At 41.1% G+C, this 22,658-nt stretch overlaps 1 protein-coding gene across 1 annotated transcript in view; it reads right to left on the bottom strand.

The window, feature by feature from the left end:
* LOC149149420 (uncharacterized) overlaps nt 1-20,492 on the bottom strand; it is a 74,761-nt gene extending 54,269 nt beyond the window's left edge. Inside the window, exon 1 of the mRNA XM_089442475.1 lies at nt 18,585-20,492. Within this exon, the coding sequence (XP_089298601.1) occupies nt 18,585-20,492 (1,908 nt within the window). The remainder of the gene's footprint in view (nt 1-18,584) is intronic.
* Between the last annotated feature and the right edge of the window lie 2,166 nt (nt 20,493-22,658).

The raw sequence follows: 22,658 nt of genomic DNA, 5'->3' as shown, positions 1-22,658 counted from the left end.
TTTTACCATTTTAATTTCATAAAGTCACTTTAGGAACTTTTCACTTTATAAAAGGAAAGTGACTTTTCATTAGCCTAAGATATGTCCCATTTTTCACCCCCTTAATCATTTATAATGTTTTCCTAGGCAAATCATGTTCCCTTATTAAAATTTTCCCCAACTTAGCCTACGAGAACTTGATTAGGTTGGAGGAACTCGACTTATTCTCCCTAAGCGGTTAGGGACATTATAGTAAGGGAGAGGGAATTGAGACTAACACTTTTTGTTTTTGGTGAGGTGGGGAACGGGGGGAGGGGGGAGGTGCAAAAAAGATAGAGAAGAGAAGTGTTCGAGAGATGGAATAGTGCGACCATCCATAGGCATGATCAAAGGAGGCTTTAGTGTCAAAATGAAATAGATTGCATGAGTGTTCTAAGATGCACCAACCTATGTGTGATTGTAATCCATATGATTTGATGAGAGAATTTAATATTAAGAGTCTTTAACCGAAGTTAGAGAACTAGGAATTGTTGAGGAAATTGTTTAATATAAGCACAAAAATCATTGAGAAGGAGGAAGTGTCAAGGAAGTATGGGGTTAGTAAAGGGCTCCCTTTGTGCTATGCAAACCCATGATGACACATTGTAAATGCTAATTCTTGTGTGGATGAAGGAGAATTATCTTCATCCTTAAGCATTAATAGCTCAAGGGAGAATTTCCCTATGGGTGCTTGTTGTGTAGAACAATTGAGAAAAAATGATAATGGTTGTGCTGACTCTAGGCTCAATTGGATTCAAAGAGAAATTGATGAGTTTTACTCGATGAAGGATAATGACCTTCATGACTCCGCCCTATAATGTTAAGTAAGAACTTCCCTTGTGGCTTCTTGATCTAGCTCAAGGTTAGGAAACTACAAAGAATAGAACATACAACTAAGCCTACAGTGGGGTGGAATGTGCCTCACTCTTCACTAGTTGCAGGAAGCCTTTGATATTGAATAGATAAGTTGTAATGTCCCCAATTAGCATATTTTGCTAAGAAAATATATTTTGCACAATTTTACCATTTTGACGTAGGAAATGTGTGTTAGGAGGGCCCCACTTGAATTTTGAAGGAAAAGGCTCCCCAAAAGGGAATTCACAACCCTTAGGAGCAATTCAACTTGGGGAAGAGAGAGAAGAGGGAACTCGACTTGGGGGACCCATATGGAGGAGAAAGGAGGTTGGAGGTGAAGAGCATCATTTTGGGTCTTTTGCTAATTTGAGAATCGAACACCCTTGTATGCTTGAGGTGTTGAGCCAAGTCTACACAGTTTTGATCATCACACAAGGTTTCCAAGGAGAAATCTTAAATCCATCTTCAGTTTACTCTGAGTGCCACTTTAGGGGAGATTATCACCACATTTAAAAGTTGATCCAAGAATATTTGCAGGTTTATTTAACCACTGATTGGAGCAGACAGAGCACAGAAGAGGAACTTTCATTCCTTGGGAGAATCGGTTTTAGAGAAATTATATTCTAGGCTTTTGGGGACATATTTCCTTGATATTTTGGTGAAGATTTGTGGTGATTTGCTGGGTTGGCTTGGAGGCTATGCTTAAGGTTGAAATTTCCATTTGTGGGGATGTGTAGAGCTAGACTGGCAGGGCCTACTCAGTCATTATGGAGTTGAGCCTGTGTGGGAGGAAAGACCAGGAGTTAGGAGCTAGAAATTGTAAGGAACCATAAGGTGAACTTTGTTGAAAATAGCAACAAGAGATGCTAAATATAGAAATGCTAAAAATATCATTGCTATAAATAGCATTTTGGGATACATTCCAATTTTAGTTAGTCTCTGAACTAAAATTGAGAATTAAAATTCGAATTTGATCTGAGAAGTTGTTTGTAAAATAATTAATTAATTCATCTTGAGTTAATTAGTTGGATAAAATCAAACATGAAGTCTTTGTGAAGACATGCAACAGTTATCCCTTTGATTGAGGAAGTTATCCCTTAATTAAGAAGATCGAGATGAGTTGTACTTTTAGTTGTAATTAGTTAGCTCAGTTAGCTAAGTTAAGTCCAGTTAGATTAGTTCCAACAGTTTGTGGCACTGATTGTGAGTTCAATTAGTCAATGCATGCATGCATGCAACTAGTGTCCTTCAGATAACTGAATATTCTCTCATAAATAACTCGTGCATGTTAGTTCAGACAGAGACCCAGTTGAGATAAAAGGATGGGACAGTGTACTATCAATTGCAAGAATATTCCCATGAGGATATCTCTTACATGCAGAAGGAATTCTTTCCTTGAGGATTGCGCAGTTATTTCTGAGATTTGTGAGCAGTGTGTGAGGCAATTACACACAGGTGGCAGCTTGAGGACCCAGGAAAGACTACGCAGGGAAATAGGAGGCTTGGAGGGCATAGGAAAGGCATATGTGTTGTCTATTCTGTCTATGAGCAGCATTGAGGGATTATACTGAGAGCTGGATAGCTTGTGAGCTAAAGCTTTGTGTAATCCGGAGATATTTCCACATGTATGATAATATAGAGATTAGGGTTTTTAACTGAGGCTTTCCCCAGAGTATTCTTTTGTGTTCATGTGTGATTTTTTCTTCTTCATTTGTTATATGTGTTCTATTTGATCTTGCTCAAAATCGATTAAGCTTTCACAAGTTTGTTTGTAGAAGTAGATCAAGTATTTTTCTTTAGTATATTTCATTATCAGGTGATCTACAGTGAGAATTTCTACATGGTATCAGAGGAAAGGTGATCAAAGCGAAGAATAGTATACAAAGAAGGGAGAAGTTCGAAGTTTGAAGTTCTTGATTATAGAAATCAAATTCTTATCACATCTCAAATTTCACCAATGGCGTTCAACGGTTTGAGACTTGAGTATGCCCTAGATGGCAGCTCGAATTATATAGCCTAGAAGGATAGCATGGAAGCAATATTAGAGGACAACGGTTTGAAGGACTTCATTGATCAAGAAGTCCCCAAGCCAGCAGCTGCTAATGCCCAAGAATTGGCGGAATGGAAGAAATGTGTGGCTAGAGCGAGGAGGATTCTTCTGGAGGGAGTTCGAGACCACATTGTCTCGAGTCTCCATGGGAAGGAGACACTATTTTCAATGTGGAAAACATTGAAGGATCTATATCAAAACAACAGCGATCAAAGGAAGCTGGCACTGAAAGACAAGCTTCGGAAAATCAAGTGTGAAAAGGGCGATATGATCTCTACATATATGAACAAGCTCACCACCTACAGGGATGAGGTTGGAAGTGTAGGAATCATGACGATCGATGAAGACATGGTGAGTATTGCTCTCCTCGGTCTTCCTAAGAGCTGGCATAGCTACCAAGACTCATTAAATGGAAGAGAGAAGCTACCAGATTGGGAATGATTGTGGTCGGATCTGATGCTGGAGGAGATCAGGAGAAGCACCAGAGATGGATCTTCATCAAAGCATGATGATGAAGAAAATCTAGCCTTAGTGAGTAAGGCGAGGAAAGGGAAAGGGAAGCCTTCCCATTCCAAATCGAGTTCCTCCCATGGTGGGAAGAAGATTGACAAATCTAAAGTGTGTTGTTTTAATTGTCATGAGGTGGGCCATTATGCTACAAATTGTCCACAGAAGAAATCCAAGAAGGGATCCTCGAAAGGATTAGATGGTGAGGCACTGGCCTTACAGTTTGAATTGGATTTCACCCTCATCACATGCATGGTTTCATCGATGGTGGGTTGTGTTTGGTACCTAGACAGTGGAGCCTCATTCCACATGACTGACGACAAGAGTTTATTCAGTACCTTGGAGGAGAAGGACCTCCAAATGCGCATAGAGATGGGCGATGATGGAAAGTACTGTGTTTCAGGTGAAGGTACGGTTGTGTTTCAGAGGGAGCATGGAGCTCTTCTCACCCTAACTGATGTAAAGTATGTGCCTGGACTGAAGAAGAACCTGGTGTTCATTGCAATGTTGGAAGACAAAGGCTATGATGTAGTCTTTAGTAAAGGAAAGGCATTCCTGAGACACATCGGCACGGGACAAAACAAGAGGATTGGGATTCGAGTAAAGAATCTCTACAAGCTGGAGGTAGATGACTATGCTGCATTGAGTTCCAAAGCAAAGTTAGTGCAAAGCCAAGATATTGGCGAGCTATGGCATAGAAGATTGGGCCACTTGCACCATGGGGCCTTGAAGATCATGCAACAGATTTCTACCTGACTTCCCAAGGGTAAACTTGAGCAAGTGGATACATTCAAAGGTTGTACCTTGGGTAAGTATGCAAAATCTTCCTTTCAGGATCAAGACAGTCGAGTTGGAGCAATCTTGGAGTGAGTTCATACAGATGTGTGTGGACCATTCTCGACAGCCTCCACTGCTAAACAAAGGTACTATGTAATTTTCATTAATGATTTTTCTCGTAGATGCTGGATCTATTTCATGCAGAAGAAGGATCAAACCTTCTCAAGATTTTGTGAGTTCAAAGCCTTGGTTGAGAAAGAATCTGGAAAGAAAATAAGGGCCTTGCAAAGTGACAATGGTGGAGAGTATGTCTCTCAATAGTTTAAGGACTTCTGTGTAGCAGAAGGAATTAAACGGGAGTTGACGGCACCCCATAACCCACAACAGAATGGGGTGGTCGAAAGGAAGAACAGAATGATTGTGGGAGTAGCTCAGGCAATGCTACATGACCAAGGCCTACCACTTCATTCGTGGGTTGAGGCATGCAATACAACAGTTTACTTGTAGAACAGAAGCCTGCATTGCATATTGGGGATGAAGACACCAGAGGAGGCTTTCTTTGGGAAGAGACCAGATATGAGTCACTTCAGGATCTTTGGCTCATCGGTATTTTTCCATGTGACCAAAGATGCCCGAAAGAAGCTAGAGCCAATAGCAGAGTTGGGGATACTTGTGGAGTGCACTGATACACCCCACAATTATCGGGTGTTCTTGCCTACCAATCAGAGGACAGTGGTTCACAGAGATCTGAAGTTCGACAAGCAGAAGGCCATGCGAGTATCCCTTGAGAGGGAGCTCAAGTTGCATGCAAAGGAGGAACTTTTGGTTCCTAAGGAGGAGGAGCCTCAAACTGATGCGAAGCAGCTGCATGCAGAGGATCCAAGAGTGGAGACATCCACTCATGCAGAGTCTTCCAGAGATGGGCGAAAACGCTCAAGGGAAGTTGACAGATTGTTGATGGATAAGAGAGAGAATGTGGGACAACCATCTTCTAAGCGCAGACAGAGGAGGTCACCTGAGCAGTACATTGGTTACATGGCCGTGGTTGGGGAATGTATAGAGACCGAACCATCTTCCTTTGAGGAAGCAGTGCAGCAGCCAACCTGGGTTGATGCTATGGTGGAGGAGTATGACTCCATAATTCAGAACAGTGTTTGGGATGTTGTTCCAAGACTGGAGAACAAGTCAGTGGTGAGTTCTCGGTGGCTTTACAAGGTAAAGCAAGCAGCTGATGGTAGTGTGGAGTAACATAACGCAAGGTTTGTTGCCCGTGGTTTCTCACAGGTCGAGGGGATCGACTACGATGATACTTTTGCTCCTGTAGCAAGGTACTCATCTATCAGATCGATGTTGGCTCTATCAGCACAGATGGGTTGGAGGATCCATCAGATGGATGTGAATACTGTGTTCCTCAATAGCAAGATTGAGGAAGAGGTGTACATAGAGCAGCCGGAAGGATTTGAGACCTTCGATGGTGAGTCGCATGTGTGTCGACTCAAGAGAGCTTTGTATGGGTTGAAGCAAGCACCTCGTGCTTGGTACACAAGGATCGACAACTATTTCACCGAGTTGGGCTTCACAAAGAGTGAAGCAGATGCGAACCTATACCACATCATGGTATAAGGTAAGCCATTGATCATTGTTATTTATTTTGATGATCTGATATTAACATGTGTTGATCAGTTGATCAAGTCTTGCAAGGAGGACCTTGCAAGAGAGTTCGAGATGAAAGACATGGGTCTCATGCACTACTTTATAGGCATGGAAGTGTGGCAGAAGGATGGGGAAGTGTTTGTGTCTCAAGGCAAGTATGCCAATGAGATACTCAAGAGATTCCACATAGAGAAGTGCAAGCCCATGCAGACTCCTCTAGCATGTAACTGGAGGAAGGAGGATGCTACTTCAGGTGAGGTAGTAGTTGCTATTGTTTATCAGCAACTTGTGGGTTCATTGATGTATTTAGTGAACACACGACCAGATTTGTGCTTTGCAGTGAATCAGCTGAGTCAAGCTATAGTTCAGCCTACCAAGCTGTTTTGGAAGGCAATGAAGCATGTGCTAAGATACCTCATAGGCACATATCAGTATGGATTATGGTACAGATGGACAGAGGGAGTGAAGCTTCAAGGCTTCACAGATGCAGATTGGGCAGGGAGTCCATCAAATCGGAAGAGCACTTCAGGAGGGATTTTCAACCTTGGTTCAGCTGCAGTTTCTTGGTACAGCAGGAAACAGAGGTCAGCTGCACTTAGCTCAGCAGAGGCTAAATACATGGTTGTCAGTCAGGCATCATGTGAGACCATTTGGATGCGGAAAATTCTAGTTGGATTGTTTGATCAGAGGATGGATCCAACTGTAATCTATTGCGATAATCAGAGTTGTATAAAACTCTCTAAGAATCTAGTATTTCATGATAGGTCCAAGAACATTGATATCCGGTATCATCATCTTCGAGACTGTGTGGTGAAGAGGATCATGTTGTTGTAGTGTGTTTCGACCGAGGAGCAGGATGCAGATATTTTGACTAAGGCATTGTCAAAATGCAAATTTGAGTTCCACAGAGACAGGATCGAGGTGACAGATAATCCCTTTCTTGCTGAGAGGGAGTGTTGAAAATAGCAACAAGAAATGCTAAATATAGAAATGCTAAAAATAGCATTGCTATAAATAGCATTTCGGGATACATTCCAATTTTAGGTAGTCCCTGAACTAAAATTGAGAATTAAAATTAAAATTTGATCTTAGCAGCTGTTTGTAAAATAATTAATTAATTCACCTTGAGTTAATTAATTGGAGAAAATCAAACATGAAGTCTTTGTGAAGACATGCAACAATTATCCCTTTGATTGAGGTAGTTATCCCTTAATTAAGGAGATCAGGATGAGTTGTACTTTGAGTTGTAATTAGTTAGCTCAGTTAACTGAGTTAAGTCCAGTTAGATTAGTTCCAATGGTTTGTGGAACTGACTGTGAGTTCAGTTAGTCAATGCATGCATGCATGCAACTAGTGTACTTCAGATAACTGAATATTCTCTCATAAATAACTCATGCATGTCAGTTCAGACAGATACCCAGTTGAGATCAAAGGATGGGACAGTGTACTAATAGTTGCAGGAATATTCCCATGAGGATATCTCTTGCATGCAGAAGGAATTCTTTCCTTGAGGATTGCGCAGTTATTTCTAAGTTTTGTGAGCAGTGTGTGAGGCAATTACACATAGGTGGCAGCTTGAGAACCCAGGAGAAACTGCGCAAAGAAATAGGAGGCTTGGAGGGCAGAGGAAAGGCATATGTGTTGTTTATTCTGCCTATGAGCAACATGGAGGGATTGTACTGAGAGTTGCATAGCTTGTGAGCTAAAGCTTTATGTAATTCAGAGATATTTCCACTTGTATGATAATACAGAGATCGGGGTTTTTAGCCGAGGCTTTCCCCAGAGTATTCTTCTATGTTCATGTGTGATTGTTTCTTCTTCATCTGTTATATGTGTTCTATTTGATATTTCTCAAAATCGATTAAGCTTTCACAAGCTTGTTTGTAGAAGTAGATCAAGTATTTTTCTTTAATATATTGAATTATCAGGTGATCTACAATGAGAATTTCTACAAATTTGTGGAGGGATTTCTCATTTTTTTGGGCATCACTTACAGTTGGATTCCTAGAGGTGTGAATAACCAGTGAAGGGAGAAATTCGCACAAATTGGGGGTGTTTTGGGCTGGTTCGAAGGAGGTCAAACCCTTTCTAGGTTTTTGTGGGTTTGTTGGGGGAAGGCCCTAACTTAATTTATAGAATTTTATGAGCATTCTTGGAGGCCTAAACACATGTCCTACTTCAACTAGAGCAACATAATTCATTGGGTCCATGTAGAGCTTGGAGGGAGCAACATTCTGACACTTGAGCATCCATTTTTCACACCTGGGTTTTCCATGCTTGTTGTAGCGATCCCAGGTGCATTTGTTCTATCTCATTTGTACTCTCATGGTCAGATTGATAAAATGGATAAGTTATTTTGGAAATTCCTTCTGGTGTAATAGATGCATGTTGTGTGTTTGGCTCGATTTTATTGCATGTGTTTGTTTCTCTAGTTTAACCACTTAATATTTTCATTAGGACTATTACATTGATATTAGAGCCTTCATCTTGGCCTGTTGTGGGGGATAATATATTCTATGGCCCTGGAAAATAGGCATAACATTACTTACCGGAGACAGAGATACATAAGCAAGGAAAGGGAGTTGGAGATCACCCTAGATTTGTAGGTTTCTGATAAGGGGAAAGAAGGAACTAGCATGGGAGACAAAGAGGACTTAGGTTTCGAGAGCCTCATGAGAGCTATGAATGACTGGGGCAAGGGATAAAGGAAGATGTTGGAGGACCTTAAGCAACAAAATTACAATAGACAGGTCCATAGGGATTTCATTTATTCTGTAAATTGTTGTGGATATTCCACTGGATAGTTCGTCACAACACATTTGACAATATTATATTAAAAATACAAAATTCTACACTATTAAAGTTTAATTTAATTTCTAGATATGTAGATTTTACTATAACTAGCACATGCATGTGAATGGAAATTATGCAAAAAACTAGAGAACGATAAAATAAGCTCACACACACAAAAGACACAAAATATGCTCTAGGAAACCCTTTTGAGAGAAAACCCATCTGGAAAGTGAGATCGCTTCACTCTCTTTCTCTGTCTGGAAATATGGTTGCAAGTACAAAGAAGTAATGTTTATCGCCTGTGGGCTGCTAAAGTGCATAAATCCTCTCTGTGTGCTCTACCTCCTATCTCTCTTGGCTATCTTTTCTCAGTTATGGAACAAAATGCTCTCGAAATAATGGAATGTCTCTTCCTCCTAGTGGCCCAGTTATAACACAACCTGATAGCCTACTAGTGGCTAAGTTATGCTACATCAACTATTAAATAGAGTTACAATATAGAATCTTCTAGAGTCCTTTACATCAGAAACACGTGGTTGGCCCCTTTTTCATGAATAATGGGGGCTGACGCGGCATCCTCCCTAACTATAGGTGTGAAAACAGGAAGGTCAACTTATGAGTGGCATAAATTTTGCATACGAACTTTGATTGACACAATTTTTGCATCGTTGGAAAGATATTTGTGTGTAGAATATCATGAAAAGGTGTCATGCTAAAGTAGAAAAATTTTACCCCCAAAAAAAATCATTTGATGCCTCAAAATAATCCTGGAAGGTTTCAAACCCCATTTTACCAAAATGGGTCCTGCCGTTAAAAACGGTCCATGAGCTGATTCCTCCACTTTTTCCACTTTGAATGCATCGAGATGGATGAAAAACAATATAATGATCCAATCTCGAACATCATTGGAGGAGATATTTCTAGTGCATCCCCTCAGTTCGACATCCATTCTCCTCATAGCCACCCTCACATTTGCAGTGGGACCACTACGTGTATTATACCCACATTCTTGGCCCTAAGTATAGGGGAGTAGCCAAACCCGTTCGAGATGCCCATGGGGGAATATTGTCGTGAGTGGTAGTCCCAAGGAGAGGAATTTTGATTTGACTTGAGTTTCAAGGACTATTGCTTGCTGAAGCAAGGCAATAAGGGAAAAGGAGTAGGAGATTCATACACACAGGGCTCAAATCTTCAACACACTGTTGGGAGATTATACCTTCCAACGTTTGATGGCTCTTCCAAGTGCACGACTAGAGATTGGGTGGAGCAACTAAATACTTCCTTCCATCTCAATCAAATGACGAAGGTGGAGGTCATTGAAATGACCACATTGCATTTAGAGGGTGAGGCCCACAATTGGTGGTTCAATGGACTATCTACATTAAGGCATGCCAGCGTGACCTCTTATAAGGAGTTCACATAGGGGATTGTGGAATGATTTGATAGGAGGGATCCAAAGGCACATTTCCTGGAGCTGACCCGGCTCAATGAGACCAGAAACCTAGTGCATTACATAGCGGATTTTTTGCGGGTGTTAGTGATGTTGCCAAATTTGTCATAGGCTAGGAGAGTTTTCATGTTAGTGGAGGGGTTAACTGAGCCTTTACAGGGGCTAGTGAGGGTGAGCAGACCTGCTAATCTCTAGGATGTAGTTGTTTGTGCCAAGCATTTGCAGGATGCAATTCCCAAGACTAGAACATTGGTACCACCCAGGCCCAATTTTTCACAAAGGGGTAAGGACACTAGATCACCACCAAAGAGGGAGACCCAAGGTCGTGGGTCATTAGATGAGGAGACTAAATAAGATCTTCAAAGGAGGAAGCTATGGCTCATCTGTCAAGAGCTATGGGCATCAGGGAATAGATGCACCAAGGGCAAGGCCCATTATATAGAGGTTTTCTCAGACAGTGAGCTGAAGGATGATGTTGAGCCAGAGAATGATAGAGGAGATGTTGGACATCATACCATTGGTGGAGGAGGCGCACCTCCCCCACCAAGAGGAGCTCCCTTCCTGCCTATAGGGGGAGTCATTACTTTGCTTCGGGAAGTGACGAAGTACTTGACATTGAGGATCAAGGGCATGGTGTAGGGGAAATGTGTGTCAGTTCTGGTGGAAAGTGGGGCTACCCACAATTTTGTTGATGTGCAAATGGTGGAGAGGAAAGGCAAACATATTGAGGCTTTTAAGGGATTTTTAGTCTTAGTACCTAGTGACCTGACTATGCAGTGCACCCGATATGTTCCAAACATGACTGTAACAATGGGGAACTATTCAATGACCAACCATTTCTTTGTTGTGGATGTACCAGACACAAACGTGGTGATGGATGTCCAATGTCTCTACTCTTGGGGGCATGCGACCACATATTGGAGGAGGCTAGAGATAGAGTTCGTAGGGCCAAATGGGAAGTTAGTAGTGGTGATGGGCATGCACTCGTACCTATCTCAGATAATATCAACACACAGAATGCAAGAAGATATGTGACATGGAGATATAGAGTGGGTCGTGGATCTTAGGGTCTCAGAGGTAGGGGCTCAACCCTGTCCATCCCATCCTCATATTCAGATTATTCTAAACAGGTGCCCAACAGTTTTTGGAGACATTTCCCTCTATCACCCACCAGACCGTGGGTTTGAGCACACGATTGAGCTTGAGGAGGGCGTGCATGCACTTATCACTATGCCATATAGACATCCCAAGGCTTACCGAGATGTGATTGAATGAGCTATTCAGGAGCTACTGAGGTTGGGGCACATCAGACACAATTCTAGTCCTTTTTCTTCTTCTGTAGTGCTGGTGAAGAAGAAGGATGAGACCCTCCACATGTGCATTGACTATAGGTCCCTGAATAATAAGACTTTGAAGAACCGGTACCCAATCCCACGCAAAGATTAGTTTATGGATGTGTTACACATCATTTTGTCACCATGACACTTGATCATCAAAATGGATCTTTCATCATCTGTGAACATGTTTCATTGAACTCCCTTAGAGGTGAAACAATAAAAACCCCTTGAAGAATATGAGAATTTTGGGAGAAATGACTTGTATGCCTTGTTAAGTATAACCTCCGCACTTTTCCTAGAATTTTATGCGCATTCGTTGTACTTATCCCTGAGAACAACACAGAACTGCGCTCTGTCTTCCATTATAGACCGCGCAAGTGAATCAAAGAAAAGTAAAAATAAAAGTGAGATCTAGAAGCATTGTTGGGCGAATATATCCCAACTAAAAGCTCTCAAGTCATATCTATTCAAACCAAACCCTCATATGGTAGACCTAATTCCCTTTCCTCAATGAACCCTAATCCCCCACTTAGGGGATCTCATCCTTCTCTTTTGGATCTAAAACTTCTTCCTCTTGGCCTATAAATTGACTAGAGGGCAGAGGGATTCAGGAGGTCAGAAAAGATAAACTTATGTTGTTGGATTGAGATTAGAAATATTATCATCTAAGGAGAGGGTTGGAGGCATTTGGGAGGAACCTCATGACATTGAGGCAAAGGTTGTAAGGCTCTTCTTTATCCTTGAATTAATACAAATGAATCATTTTTTCCATTGTATTGTCTTACTGAAATGATGAATGGTTTATAGTTCTTTGGATATTCATTAAGGCAATTTCAATTTCTAATCTCCTTGATCATTAGATTAAGCTTGTTTAAATTGTTATGTTGCATATGCCTTTGATCCTTCTTATGTTTTTGGTTGCAGGTCTTTTCAAGCATTGAGAAGCTACATCAAGATAGAGCGGGGATCTTCATCAAGCATTTCACAAATAGGTAAGAGGCTTATTCACCATCTTTTATATTCACAATTTGAACGAAGTGAGCTTAGGGAAAGAGATATTCAATTGTTTGTTTGTTTATAGTTTCCTTTGGGATCTAGGGAGATCGCTCTTGTCACCAAGAGGGATTTATCCGCCTAACAAATTGGTGACCATACTGGGGAACGTTATTGTTCTCTCCTCTCTTTTTGGTTTTGCTTTCCGATCTTCTCTATATAGGTGGACCTGAGTCTTAGCAAATTTATGGTTTTTTAGATCCTTTTGGTTTGGTAGCTTTCTTTTTTATTTTTCTTGGATTTCCCAGACTTGCGTGATTTCTATTCATACACAGAGTGTAGATCTGCGCAATTTGTGCATTAAGAAACTTGCACATGCGCACTGGCTTACACTGCTTACCTGCGCAATTTCTAGAAATTTTTGAAAAAATAGGTTTTCTCTCAGCCATAGTCTGAATTTTGATTTCTGAAAGTGTCATCATATTTGTTTTAACTATCCATACATTTTCTGAACTTTTTTGAGTGCTTTGTGAGGTCTGTTAGCGCTTGAAATTTCACCTCAGGCTGAGAAAGGTAAACCTCAAGGCAACATCAAACCATTTAGCCTCGTAGCTAGCCCTACGGGGCAGGAGAAGGCTCTCTCTGGTCTATCTCGGTAAAATCTTCAATAGATGAGATGACCAATAAGGTAACACTGATATTAGGCTAGTAAACTGATCAAAGAGTTTGATTTGGGGTTTTTTGGGTTTTTGGTGGCAAATTGAGGGGATGGCAATTTTGGGTGCGGGGATTGGACACAGTTTCTGCAGGGGGTTCTTTGGGGCGAGGTAGGAGACAGTATTGATGCCTTTGATTGAGGTGAATGGTCAGGAATGAAGGGTGAGGAGCTAAAGAGAGCAAACAATAACTTTGAATTCTCTTTAGACAGTAGAAAACATTGAAATTAAACAAACTTAAAAGCAGAGCATGGCAGGCATGAATTCTTACTTTAACACTTCATTTGTTTAATGTGCAGAAGTAAAAGAAAGGAAATGAGTCACATAACAAGCTTACAAGTACATTGAGAAACACACCATCAACACATGAGTCCACAAGAATCCCAAAGAGGACTACAAAACCCTGGTCTTCCTTAGCCAAAAATTGCAGAGATACAGTGAATAATACAATGATAGCTTCTCCCTCAAGAGTCCAACCTTGAAAATGAGAAAGAAAGTACATAATATAGATCATCTAACCTCTTTCCCTGCCTCCATGGGTCGAGCTCACTATCCTAGGAGCTGTTTCAACCACTTCTAAACTAAGCACTACAAATTAGGCAATCAAAACAACTTGCCTCTATAAGCTAGGAAACCAATTCATTCATTTAATTTTCACCTTTTTCATGAATGAATCTTCTAGAAGAGGTACATAAGAGTAAAAGTGTCAATAAAGTACAATAATTACATCAAATAAGATAATAATCCACCCCAAAAAGTCAAACAGGGTCAAACTGCGTTTTTCTGAGCTGTACACTGAAATCTGGAGAAGTTTGCCTGACGGGTCGTGCGCCTCTGCCTGACGGGTCACGCGCCTTTGGGACCACATTTGGGGCACTTCCAGGTGACCAAATTGAGCAATATTAGGCTTGTTGGAAAGGTCTGTGAGTCTACTTTACAACCCAACTGGAATTTCTGAATTTGGTGGTCATTTGCCCCTCCAAAATTGCAATCTCCCAAGACTGCTTTCTGCAACTCAAAAATGTGGCAGAAAGTCATTTTTTGCTCCTTTTTTGACTTTCTGGAGGCCCAAAACTTCATAAAATCTCAAGTCCATTGATGAGCATATGTAACTTCTCATGACAAATCTGGAAATGCTGAGTTTTTGCAAAATGGAGTTGCCGGGATGAAGGGTCGCGCGGGGGGTGAGACCCGTTAATGGACAAAAACCTGTAAATTGCCTGAAAAATCAAAATTGACCCAAAATGTTCAAAATTTCTTGGGATTTGTGCTGTGGCTGGGCTATTTAGTGCCTTGGTCCTTCAGTGAAGCCTCGGCTAAGATATGGAGGGGATCGGGCCTCTTTCTCCTTTTTTGTGCCTTGGCCAACCGCCTTTGGAACATCTTCATCTTTGCCTTGCACACATGCATTCTCGCCCAACAATGGTTCTTCATGTTTCTCAATAATTTTTCTCTTGGTTAGCCTTAGCCAACAGCCTCTCCAAGTGAGCATTGATCTGGATGAGCATGGACTCTCGCTCAGCGAGCAATAGATCACCGGGTCTTCTTCGATTCAAGTTGCGGTCACTACGGATCCTCCACAACTCATCAAGAGCTTGCTCATCCTCCAACTGTTTGTTGCGCTGCTCCAGGTATGTGATGGTCCATTGTGCACCCTCTAATCTCCTCTGCAAGGCATCATTTTCAGCTCTGAGATGCTGAATGATCTCCTTTGCCTCTCGGCTAGGAGAAATGGCCTCAAGATCAACAAGCTCAATATCTGGAACTCCTGATGGCCCCTCATCAATCATGGGTTGCTTGCCCCTCTCTGGTACCTGTGCTGGTGAAGAAAACAAGGCCCCTTCCACCTGATGTGGAGATAACACTCGCTGAGCTGATGATGAAGGCGAGACCCCTTCCACCTGATGTGGAGATAACACTCGCCGAACTGCTGCAAATAAGGCCCTCGGGCCTTTCTGATAGGTAACCAAAGGTGAGGAGCTGACATGTCTAGTGACAAGGATGTCATGCTGCTGTGATGGTCCTCCCTCCTCGTGAACAACCTCAGGATGTGGCGAGGGTGGTGCTGTGAAAAGCTCACAAGAGATAAACTCCTCCCCTGGGATGCCCTGTTGTTTTGACTGTTTGAGATGCTGTTTCAAGGGGACAAATAGCACAAGGGAAATGTTAGGGAGGGGGACTTTGAGGGGACTTAGGGAAAATATATGTAAGAGGGAATTTAGGGAAGAAATTATGACATATACAACATCACATAATCATAATATGCAAGGGTTTTATGGGAAGTAGGGTTTAGGGTTATGTTATTGATTTTTAGGGTTAGGGGTAGGGTTTTAGGGCTTTTAGTATTTTTGGTAGGGAGATTGGGTAAAAATGATAAGGGAGGTGATAACGGGATGTGGGGAAAAACTGGGGATGAAAAGGATGACCTTGAGCACAGCAAAACAAAACCCTAGCTTTACTTGCACTTTGACCTTTTTAAGCACAATACACATGAATTTCCCATTTCATCTTGATGGCATTTGACACATCTTCCATGCTCATTTTTTCTTTACCAAGCAAAATCACCATGATTTAGAGGCCTACCTGAAGAAATTTAGGAGAAAGAAGTTGATTTGTGGCTCACTGGAAAATTTCTGTAGGTGAATCCTGATGGGTCGCGCGCCACTGACGGGTCGCACCAGTGTAATTTTTGCACTGGCAAAGGCAGCCTGACAGGTCGCGCGCCAGGCTCAACGGGTCGCGCTTTTGCAGGAGGCTTTTGGAGGCTTTTCCGGTGTCAAAATCAGGTGCAGGATAGCTCTTTGGAAAGGTGTTTGAGTCTACTTTCCAACCCAACTGGAATTTTTAAATTTGGAGTTCATTTGCCCTGTCAAAAATCAAATCTCCCAAGACTGGTCAAAAAGTGCCAAATGAGGCTGCCTCAAGGAAGAGTGCTGTTGCAGTCAACTTTTGAATGCCTTCCTCAACCCCAAATTTAGCTCATGATAGCTCATTGGAAATCTCTTTGTGTCTAGTTATCATTTTACCTATCAAGAAAATCATTTGGCCAACCAAGCTAGGAGAAAATTTGATTTTCCCAAAGTCACTTTAGAGGTGTCTTTGATTCTCCCGAGGCAACGGTATTCTTGACATTTCTCTCAAACCATGACACCTGTGCAAAAAGTGAAAGAGGTTTTTCTTTCTTGGCATGTTTTGGACAGAAACCTCTCTCAGTTTCCCAAAATTCATCTTTGATTTCTCTAAAACATCTTTTGAGTGAAACTTATCCCGATGTGTGGAACAGGGGATTTTGCCGAAATGAAGCGGAATGAAGGGGATAAGAGGCTTCTAAATTCTTGGGGAAATTTTTGGAAGTAGGGAGGGATGTTAGGAAGCAGGGGAAAGTGGAATCTCAGAGATTGAGTGAGGGGAAGGGGTCCAAAAGGGCAAAACACAGGCCAAACCTAGAAAATTGCCAGGTTGTAGCTAGAAACTAGGGTTTGTGCAAAAATGAGGAATTTGGGGGATCTCAGTGATGGAAAGTGTTTGATAAGGTATTTTAAGGATAGGGGAAGGTGTATGAACATCAGGATACAAGTTTTGCCGATGATTTGGCCGCCCAAGAGAAATTGCCTTCAAAACCCTAGGAGAGGGAAATGAACTTACCTAGGCGCAACTGAAGCATGAACAAGGTGTAACATGACCCATTAGACACTGACATGATAATGACAACCCTATGAATAATGATAGACTTAGCTGAATAGTGACATAGATGGGCATTTGGGCAACTTTGAAAAGAGTGGGAGCAAACCCTAGACCTAATGCATAGTGACCAAATTTTGCTTGAAAACTCTTTGAAATGACAAAATTTGACTTTGACACTCTGAGACCACTTTGTAAGAGCATATTTGATCACTGGAGGAAGGCTGGAAAGACTGACACTAACAAGGTCTTTTTGGGAATTAATCATTTTTGCAAAATTGATTAGGGTTTTGTCTAGCTTGTTTACTGATTAATAAAAAAGAGATAGGTTGTCCTCAATATTACTATATTTCTGTCTTTTTCTGTCAAATACACCATATCCATTATCAATCTTGCTTATTTGTGATGATTTCTTTGTTTAATCACAAATTAGGGTTTCTAAAGAATTAGTGTTTTGTTGAGATGTGGTTCTTGTGCTACATTGAAAACATAAGTCATTTTTATTCCAGTATTGAAGTTTAATCAAAATTACACTTCAAATGTTGATTTCATAACATTCATTCAAGCACTTTTCATTTTAACAATTTCATTGGGTGTTTTGAATTCGATTTCTGTTTGGTCATTGCTCAAAGATTGTCTCGGTTTCTTAACAATTTTTGCATATTTTTGCTTTCATTTTTGCAAAAAAAATTCCCCCTCAGTCAGTGATTGCGTCTGAGTGTTAATTGCCTTTGAGTGTCATTATTTTTTATCTTTGGAATTTTCACCCGATTTCCTTTAGTTACACTTGATTGGTTCTTTAACTGTATTAGTGAAGGGAAATAGTCTTTGTTGTTCTTTCATTGCTTTGGAATTATCTTGTGTTTGTTTTGAAGAATTCTCTTGCATAGATCACATTTGCACGGTTACAGTTCTCATTTCATGAACGAAAATTGTGCATAGATTACATTGTGTGGTTTGCAACTTAGAGCTTTGAATTGCTATGAAAAATTAGAAGTGGTACATTTTGGAGTTTATATTTAAAGAAGAACCTCTTTACTTACTATAGCTAGAATTCATCAAAATGAAGAGATTACAAATTTCATAGTTGATGCATTAGAGTTTTGGGTCAAGCCATAATACCATCAGTTTCACGTCCATTTACCCTTTGAGTAAATAACAACTTAATGACAGAATGTTTTTTTCCCCTGGGAAAAAGTCGTAATTTCTATTAGTATTGAGAAATTACATTTTGTAGATGCCGAAGCATTCATATGGAGGCAGTTGTGCCTGTCAAGTTCATAGTCTGTAAGTGAAAAAAAAAAAAACAAGTTGTCTCCACGCAGGGAGCAATTTTCAAAACTGTAAACTAGTAGTGATCAAAATTGTGTCCATGCTCTGCGCAGAGAGCTATATGTATGCTGATAATATCAAAAATATAGTGCTGTACTCAGGACTAGATAATGGAAATATATACAAGCTATAAACAAAATTGGTTCTGTAAGTGGGCTTTATAGCCCATCTCCCATATGATCATCAAAAGGTCTGTGGTAGTGCTGGTAGAATGTTCCGTCGATTTCCTCCTGGATCAGCCAGTTATCTCCTTGTCTGTGCGCTGCCTCTTTGGAGAGCTGGTCGGCGATGGTGTTCTGTTCCCTGTAAATGTGTCGACAGACAAATGATTCCAAGGAAGCAGTCAGTCTTTTAGCTTCATCTAGTATGTGTCTCAATGAAAATGCATGACAATGAGATGCATCATTCAGCCAATTGCATACTATTTTAGAGTCTCCAAACAGCTGTAGGTGTCTGCAATGTTTATGGATGGCAAAGTGAATGATGTGTTTAGCCGTGCACAATTCAGCATAATTGTTAGTGCCTCTGCCTAGGTTTATTTGTATCTTATAGCAGTGCATTTCGTTGAGATAAAGTATTGCTCCTCCTCCACAGCCCGCATCTTGCGCCGAGCCATCAAAGAAAGCCCATGGTTTTGACTTGTCGATGTTCACAGGTCTTATGATACGAGTTGGGGCTGTGGTTTCCTCTTCAGGTATCATGTTATAGTCTGCAATAGTATGGTGTAATATAGTGGGCCAGTGTGGGGCTCTGTGGTTAAAGATAGCCTGATTGCGTGCGATCCAAACAGCCCAGCAGGCCAGCAGCGGAATGTTGATAGATTTCCCCGAGTGATTCTGGCACCAGTTCCCCCATGCATCCATAAGGTTATTGCCTTGCCAATTTTTCAAATGCGGGAAGTGAGTGGTGAGGGCATGCCAATATTGTAAAGTAGTGTTGCAATTCAAGAATAAATGTTCTGTGCTTTCTTCCTCCCCTAGGCATAAATGGCAGCGAAATGGCCCATGAAAGGATCTCTTCATGAGATTGGTGCCAGTTGGAATTTTATCAAACAGAATGTTCCACATTAGTAATCGTGTGCGGGGAGCCGACTTGAGTTTCCATAGTGCTTTCCAGGTGGGATGGATATTCAGAGGTTTGTAAGGTTCCATGAGCCTTAGATATCCTAGCTTCGGGACGTATGCTCCATGCTTAGCAAAAGCCCATATAATTTCATCAGGTCCTTCTGTGAGCCTGATGTGGGCTTGTGTGAGAGCATCCGTATATTCCATCCATTCATTCTGCCACTGTTCCGGGATTTCTAAAGCCTGCGCGTTGGTCCAAGCTTGCTGGAGGAAGGTGGAGTTTGCATTATCTCCAATGTGCATAATATGCGTTATCCCTCTGTCATTTAGGTGCCTAATAAGGCCAGCTGATAATCTGTGGACATTTCCACATCCGACCCACGGGTCCTGACCAATACGCACCGCATTGCCTTCCTTAATGCGCCATGTTAATCCTTCACGTAGCAGAGGTAAGGTACCAATAACCGCTTTCCATATAATGGAGATGTTTTGATTAGTTCCATGTTGAGTACAGATCCAGTCCAGCACGTTCTGAGGCTTAATGTATTTCGCATATGCTACCCGAGTCCAAAGTCCATCGGAGGTGAGGAGCTGCCACCCAAGTTTGGCAGCCAGTGCCCTGGAGAAAAGGTCAAGCCTCTTTATACCCCATCCCCCCCAGCGTTTGGGTTTGGCGATGGTGTCCCATTTGACCCAAGCAAAAAGTCTTCCCGGCTGATGACCCTTCCAAAGAAATCTGCTGCATATATTTTGTAACCTATTCAATATGCCCTTAGGTATCCAGGTTAGGGCCATCCAATAGACTGGCGTGGCTTCAATCACAGCTTTAATGAGGATCAGTCTGCCAGCACGAGAGAGATATCTGTGATACCATACCTGTAGTCTCTTTTCCACTTTAGCTATGAGCCATAACCAGTCTGCTATTCTGTAGCCATTAGGTTTCAATCTGAAACCGAGGTACTTTATACCATCCGACAGGTTCAAGTTGATGAAGGGGAAGCGTTGAGTAGCAAAGGCGGTTTCATGTATAGAGCAGCCAACTGTAGTAATCGTGGATTTATTCTCGTTGATCTTCATACCTGTAGCTTGCTGGAAGAGAAGAATGGAGTTATGAAGGGTAGTGGAGTCCCCAATACTGCCATTCAAGAAGATCAGGATGTCATCAACAAATAATAGATGAGTGAGGTAGAAGTTATCCGCAAGCTTAATGCCAGACAATAGATGCCTATCACGAGCAGATGAGATAACTCTACTTAATCCTTCCATAATTAGCAAAAACAGCAGAGGTGAGAGCGGACATCCCTGTCTGAGTCCTCTCTCAGAAGTAAAAAATGAGGTAGCTTCCCCATTGAGTAATACACTATAGGATACATCGGTGATACAGCTCATCGTCCATTTGATAAAATCATAGGGGAACCCCAGATGTGTAAGCAGCAGCCTCAAGTACAACCAATTTGTTCTGTCAAAAGCCTTGGATAAATCCACTTTTAGTATCATTCCTTTCTGCTTTTTGATCTGCATGGTGTGCATAAGTTCTTGGGCTGTGGCTATAGCCTCGTGGATCTGTCTGTGGTGTAAGAAAGCGATAATGACAGAATGTTAATTAAATCCATCTAGAACTTTTATTATTTTTAGGGCTCTTTTCCACCTACAGTAGATTAGGTTGTGGGGATTTGGAATAGGAAAGTGAGTAAACTTTCAAACGCTGCAAACAAACATTAGAATCTTGCAATAGGGAGATAAATCTAGTTATTTCAGTTTTGCTTTAGGAAGCTCTTCTAACACATGAGTTAAGCATGAGATCATGTCAAATTTGGTGAAGTGATCATACTCACTTCATTGGCCATGATAGAATGATTTGCACGTATCACATTTGTGTTGAAAGGTACTTGGGGTCACTTGAAAGTAAACCTCCAATTAACCATGTTGAGGATCTTTCAAGGGGATTGAGCTTTGTTACTCTGCCCTTGCATGTACGTCTGATTTACGACTGTCCCCCCAGGTAGAATTGTTGTAGTTGGTAACCTTAGTGACCATAATCTTAGGGATATTAAGTGAGGTGACGGTAGAGGGAAGGTTCTATTGTACCTGGAACAGACGTTGGCTAGACTCACTTGGACTTTTTGGAGGGTAATCTTTGCTCGAGATGGCATAAGTGAAGTTACTTGCACCATATCATTTCATTAAGTAGGTTGTTAGTGTAACTAGTTCCAAATGCTCATATCTATAAAACTTTTCACTTTGATCTCTGCGATGTTGGATTTCATCACCAACTAGTAATTATTGATCTCTGTGACAAGTCAGTTTGTATGGTTTGAATCCCTATATTTTTTAGCATGTGTTACTTTGTTTGTTTTTACTTTTTACAAGACCTTAGGTGTGGATTGTGAATATTATTTAATTTTAATAATAAAAACTTATTTGGATTGAATCTAATGGAAATAATGCCAGAAGTTACCGATAAAGACCTCCCTTTTAACGAGAATCCTAATCCTTTTCCTGATTTTGCAAATGTCGGTCCTCATTATATGGCTACATTGTCACTTCTTGGGATCACAATAGGTTTACATTTATGGTTGTTCTCCACCTCTTTAATTCCAAATACTCCAATTGTACCAGCTCAACCGAGTTTTTCACCTCAACTAATTTCTCCATCTCAACATCACCGGCCTATTGTTGACCCTTTACCTTCTTCATCCAACATGTCCTCCTCCCTTTCTTCTTCTTCACTTGGTAAAAGCCTTGATGCTAGTAACCAAGTGACTAAGAAGAAGAAGAAGAAAGATAAGAAAGTAGTCAACCAACCAACCATGGTAGTAAGTATTGGTAATGTTGAGGGAGCTTCTACAATGCATCGTAAGTAAAAATACCCTTGTAATATTTGTAAGGGTGACCACTTATTAATTGTCCTTGTATTCCTAAGGTTTTGGAAGTATGGTCAAATAATTCTCATCAATTTATTGTTAATCCATCAACCCGTGGTTCTTAGATTCTAGGTAAAAAGGTAAAAGTTAGGTTTCCTTGTAGGTTATGCAAAGGGACTCATCATAGTCACCTTTTCTCTCACATGGATGAAGCCTCAAAATTGTTGGAAAAACTTATTGTTTCACAACAACAACTTCCAACTAATTAACGTAAACTTTCTCCCCATTTACCGTCAGTTGACAAAGTGAATGATCTAAATCTAAGTATAGTGAATCCCACTCTTCCATTGGAGAGTGAAACATGTATCACTCAATTTTATGGATCATTTATTAATCAAGTGGCTGGATCAATTCCATATGCGGTCGATCCCACTCTCCCTTTCGAGAGTGAACTTCATACCGCTCAAGTTCTTCATGTTACCTCAGATTCTTCTACACTTGGGGGCATCTCATATGTTGCTTTTGAACCCCATCCAAGTAATGAGGCTATTTCTTTTCATTGGATTTG

Source organism: Pinus tabuliformis, chromosome 9 (assembly GCF_031772625.1).
Source record: "Pinus tabuliformis cultivar Carrire ecotype Pingquan chromosome 9, CPIR1, whole genome shotgun sequence".
Taxonomy (NCBI): Eukaryota; Viridiplantae; Streptophyta; class Pinopsida; order Pinales; family Pinaceae; genus Pinus; species Pinus tabuliformis.
This window is presented reverse-complemented; position numbering and strand designations above follow the sequence as displayed.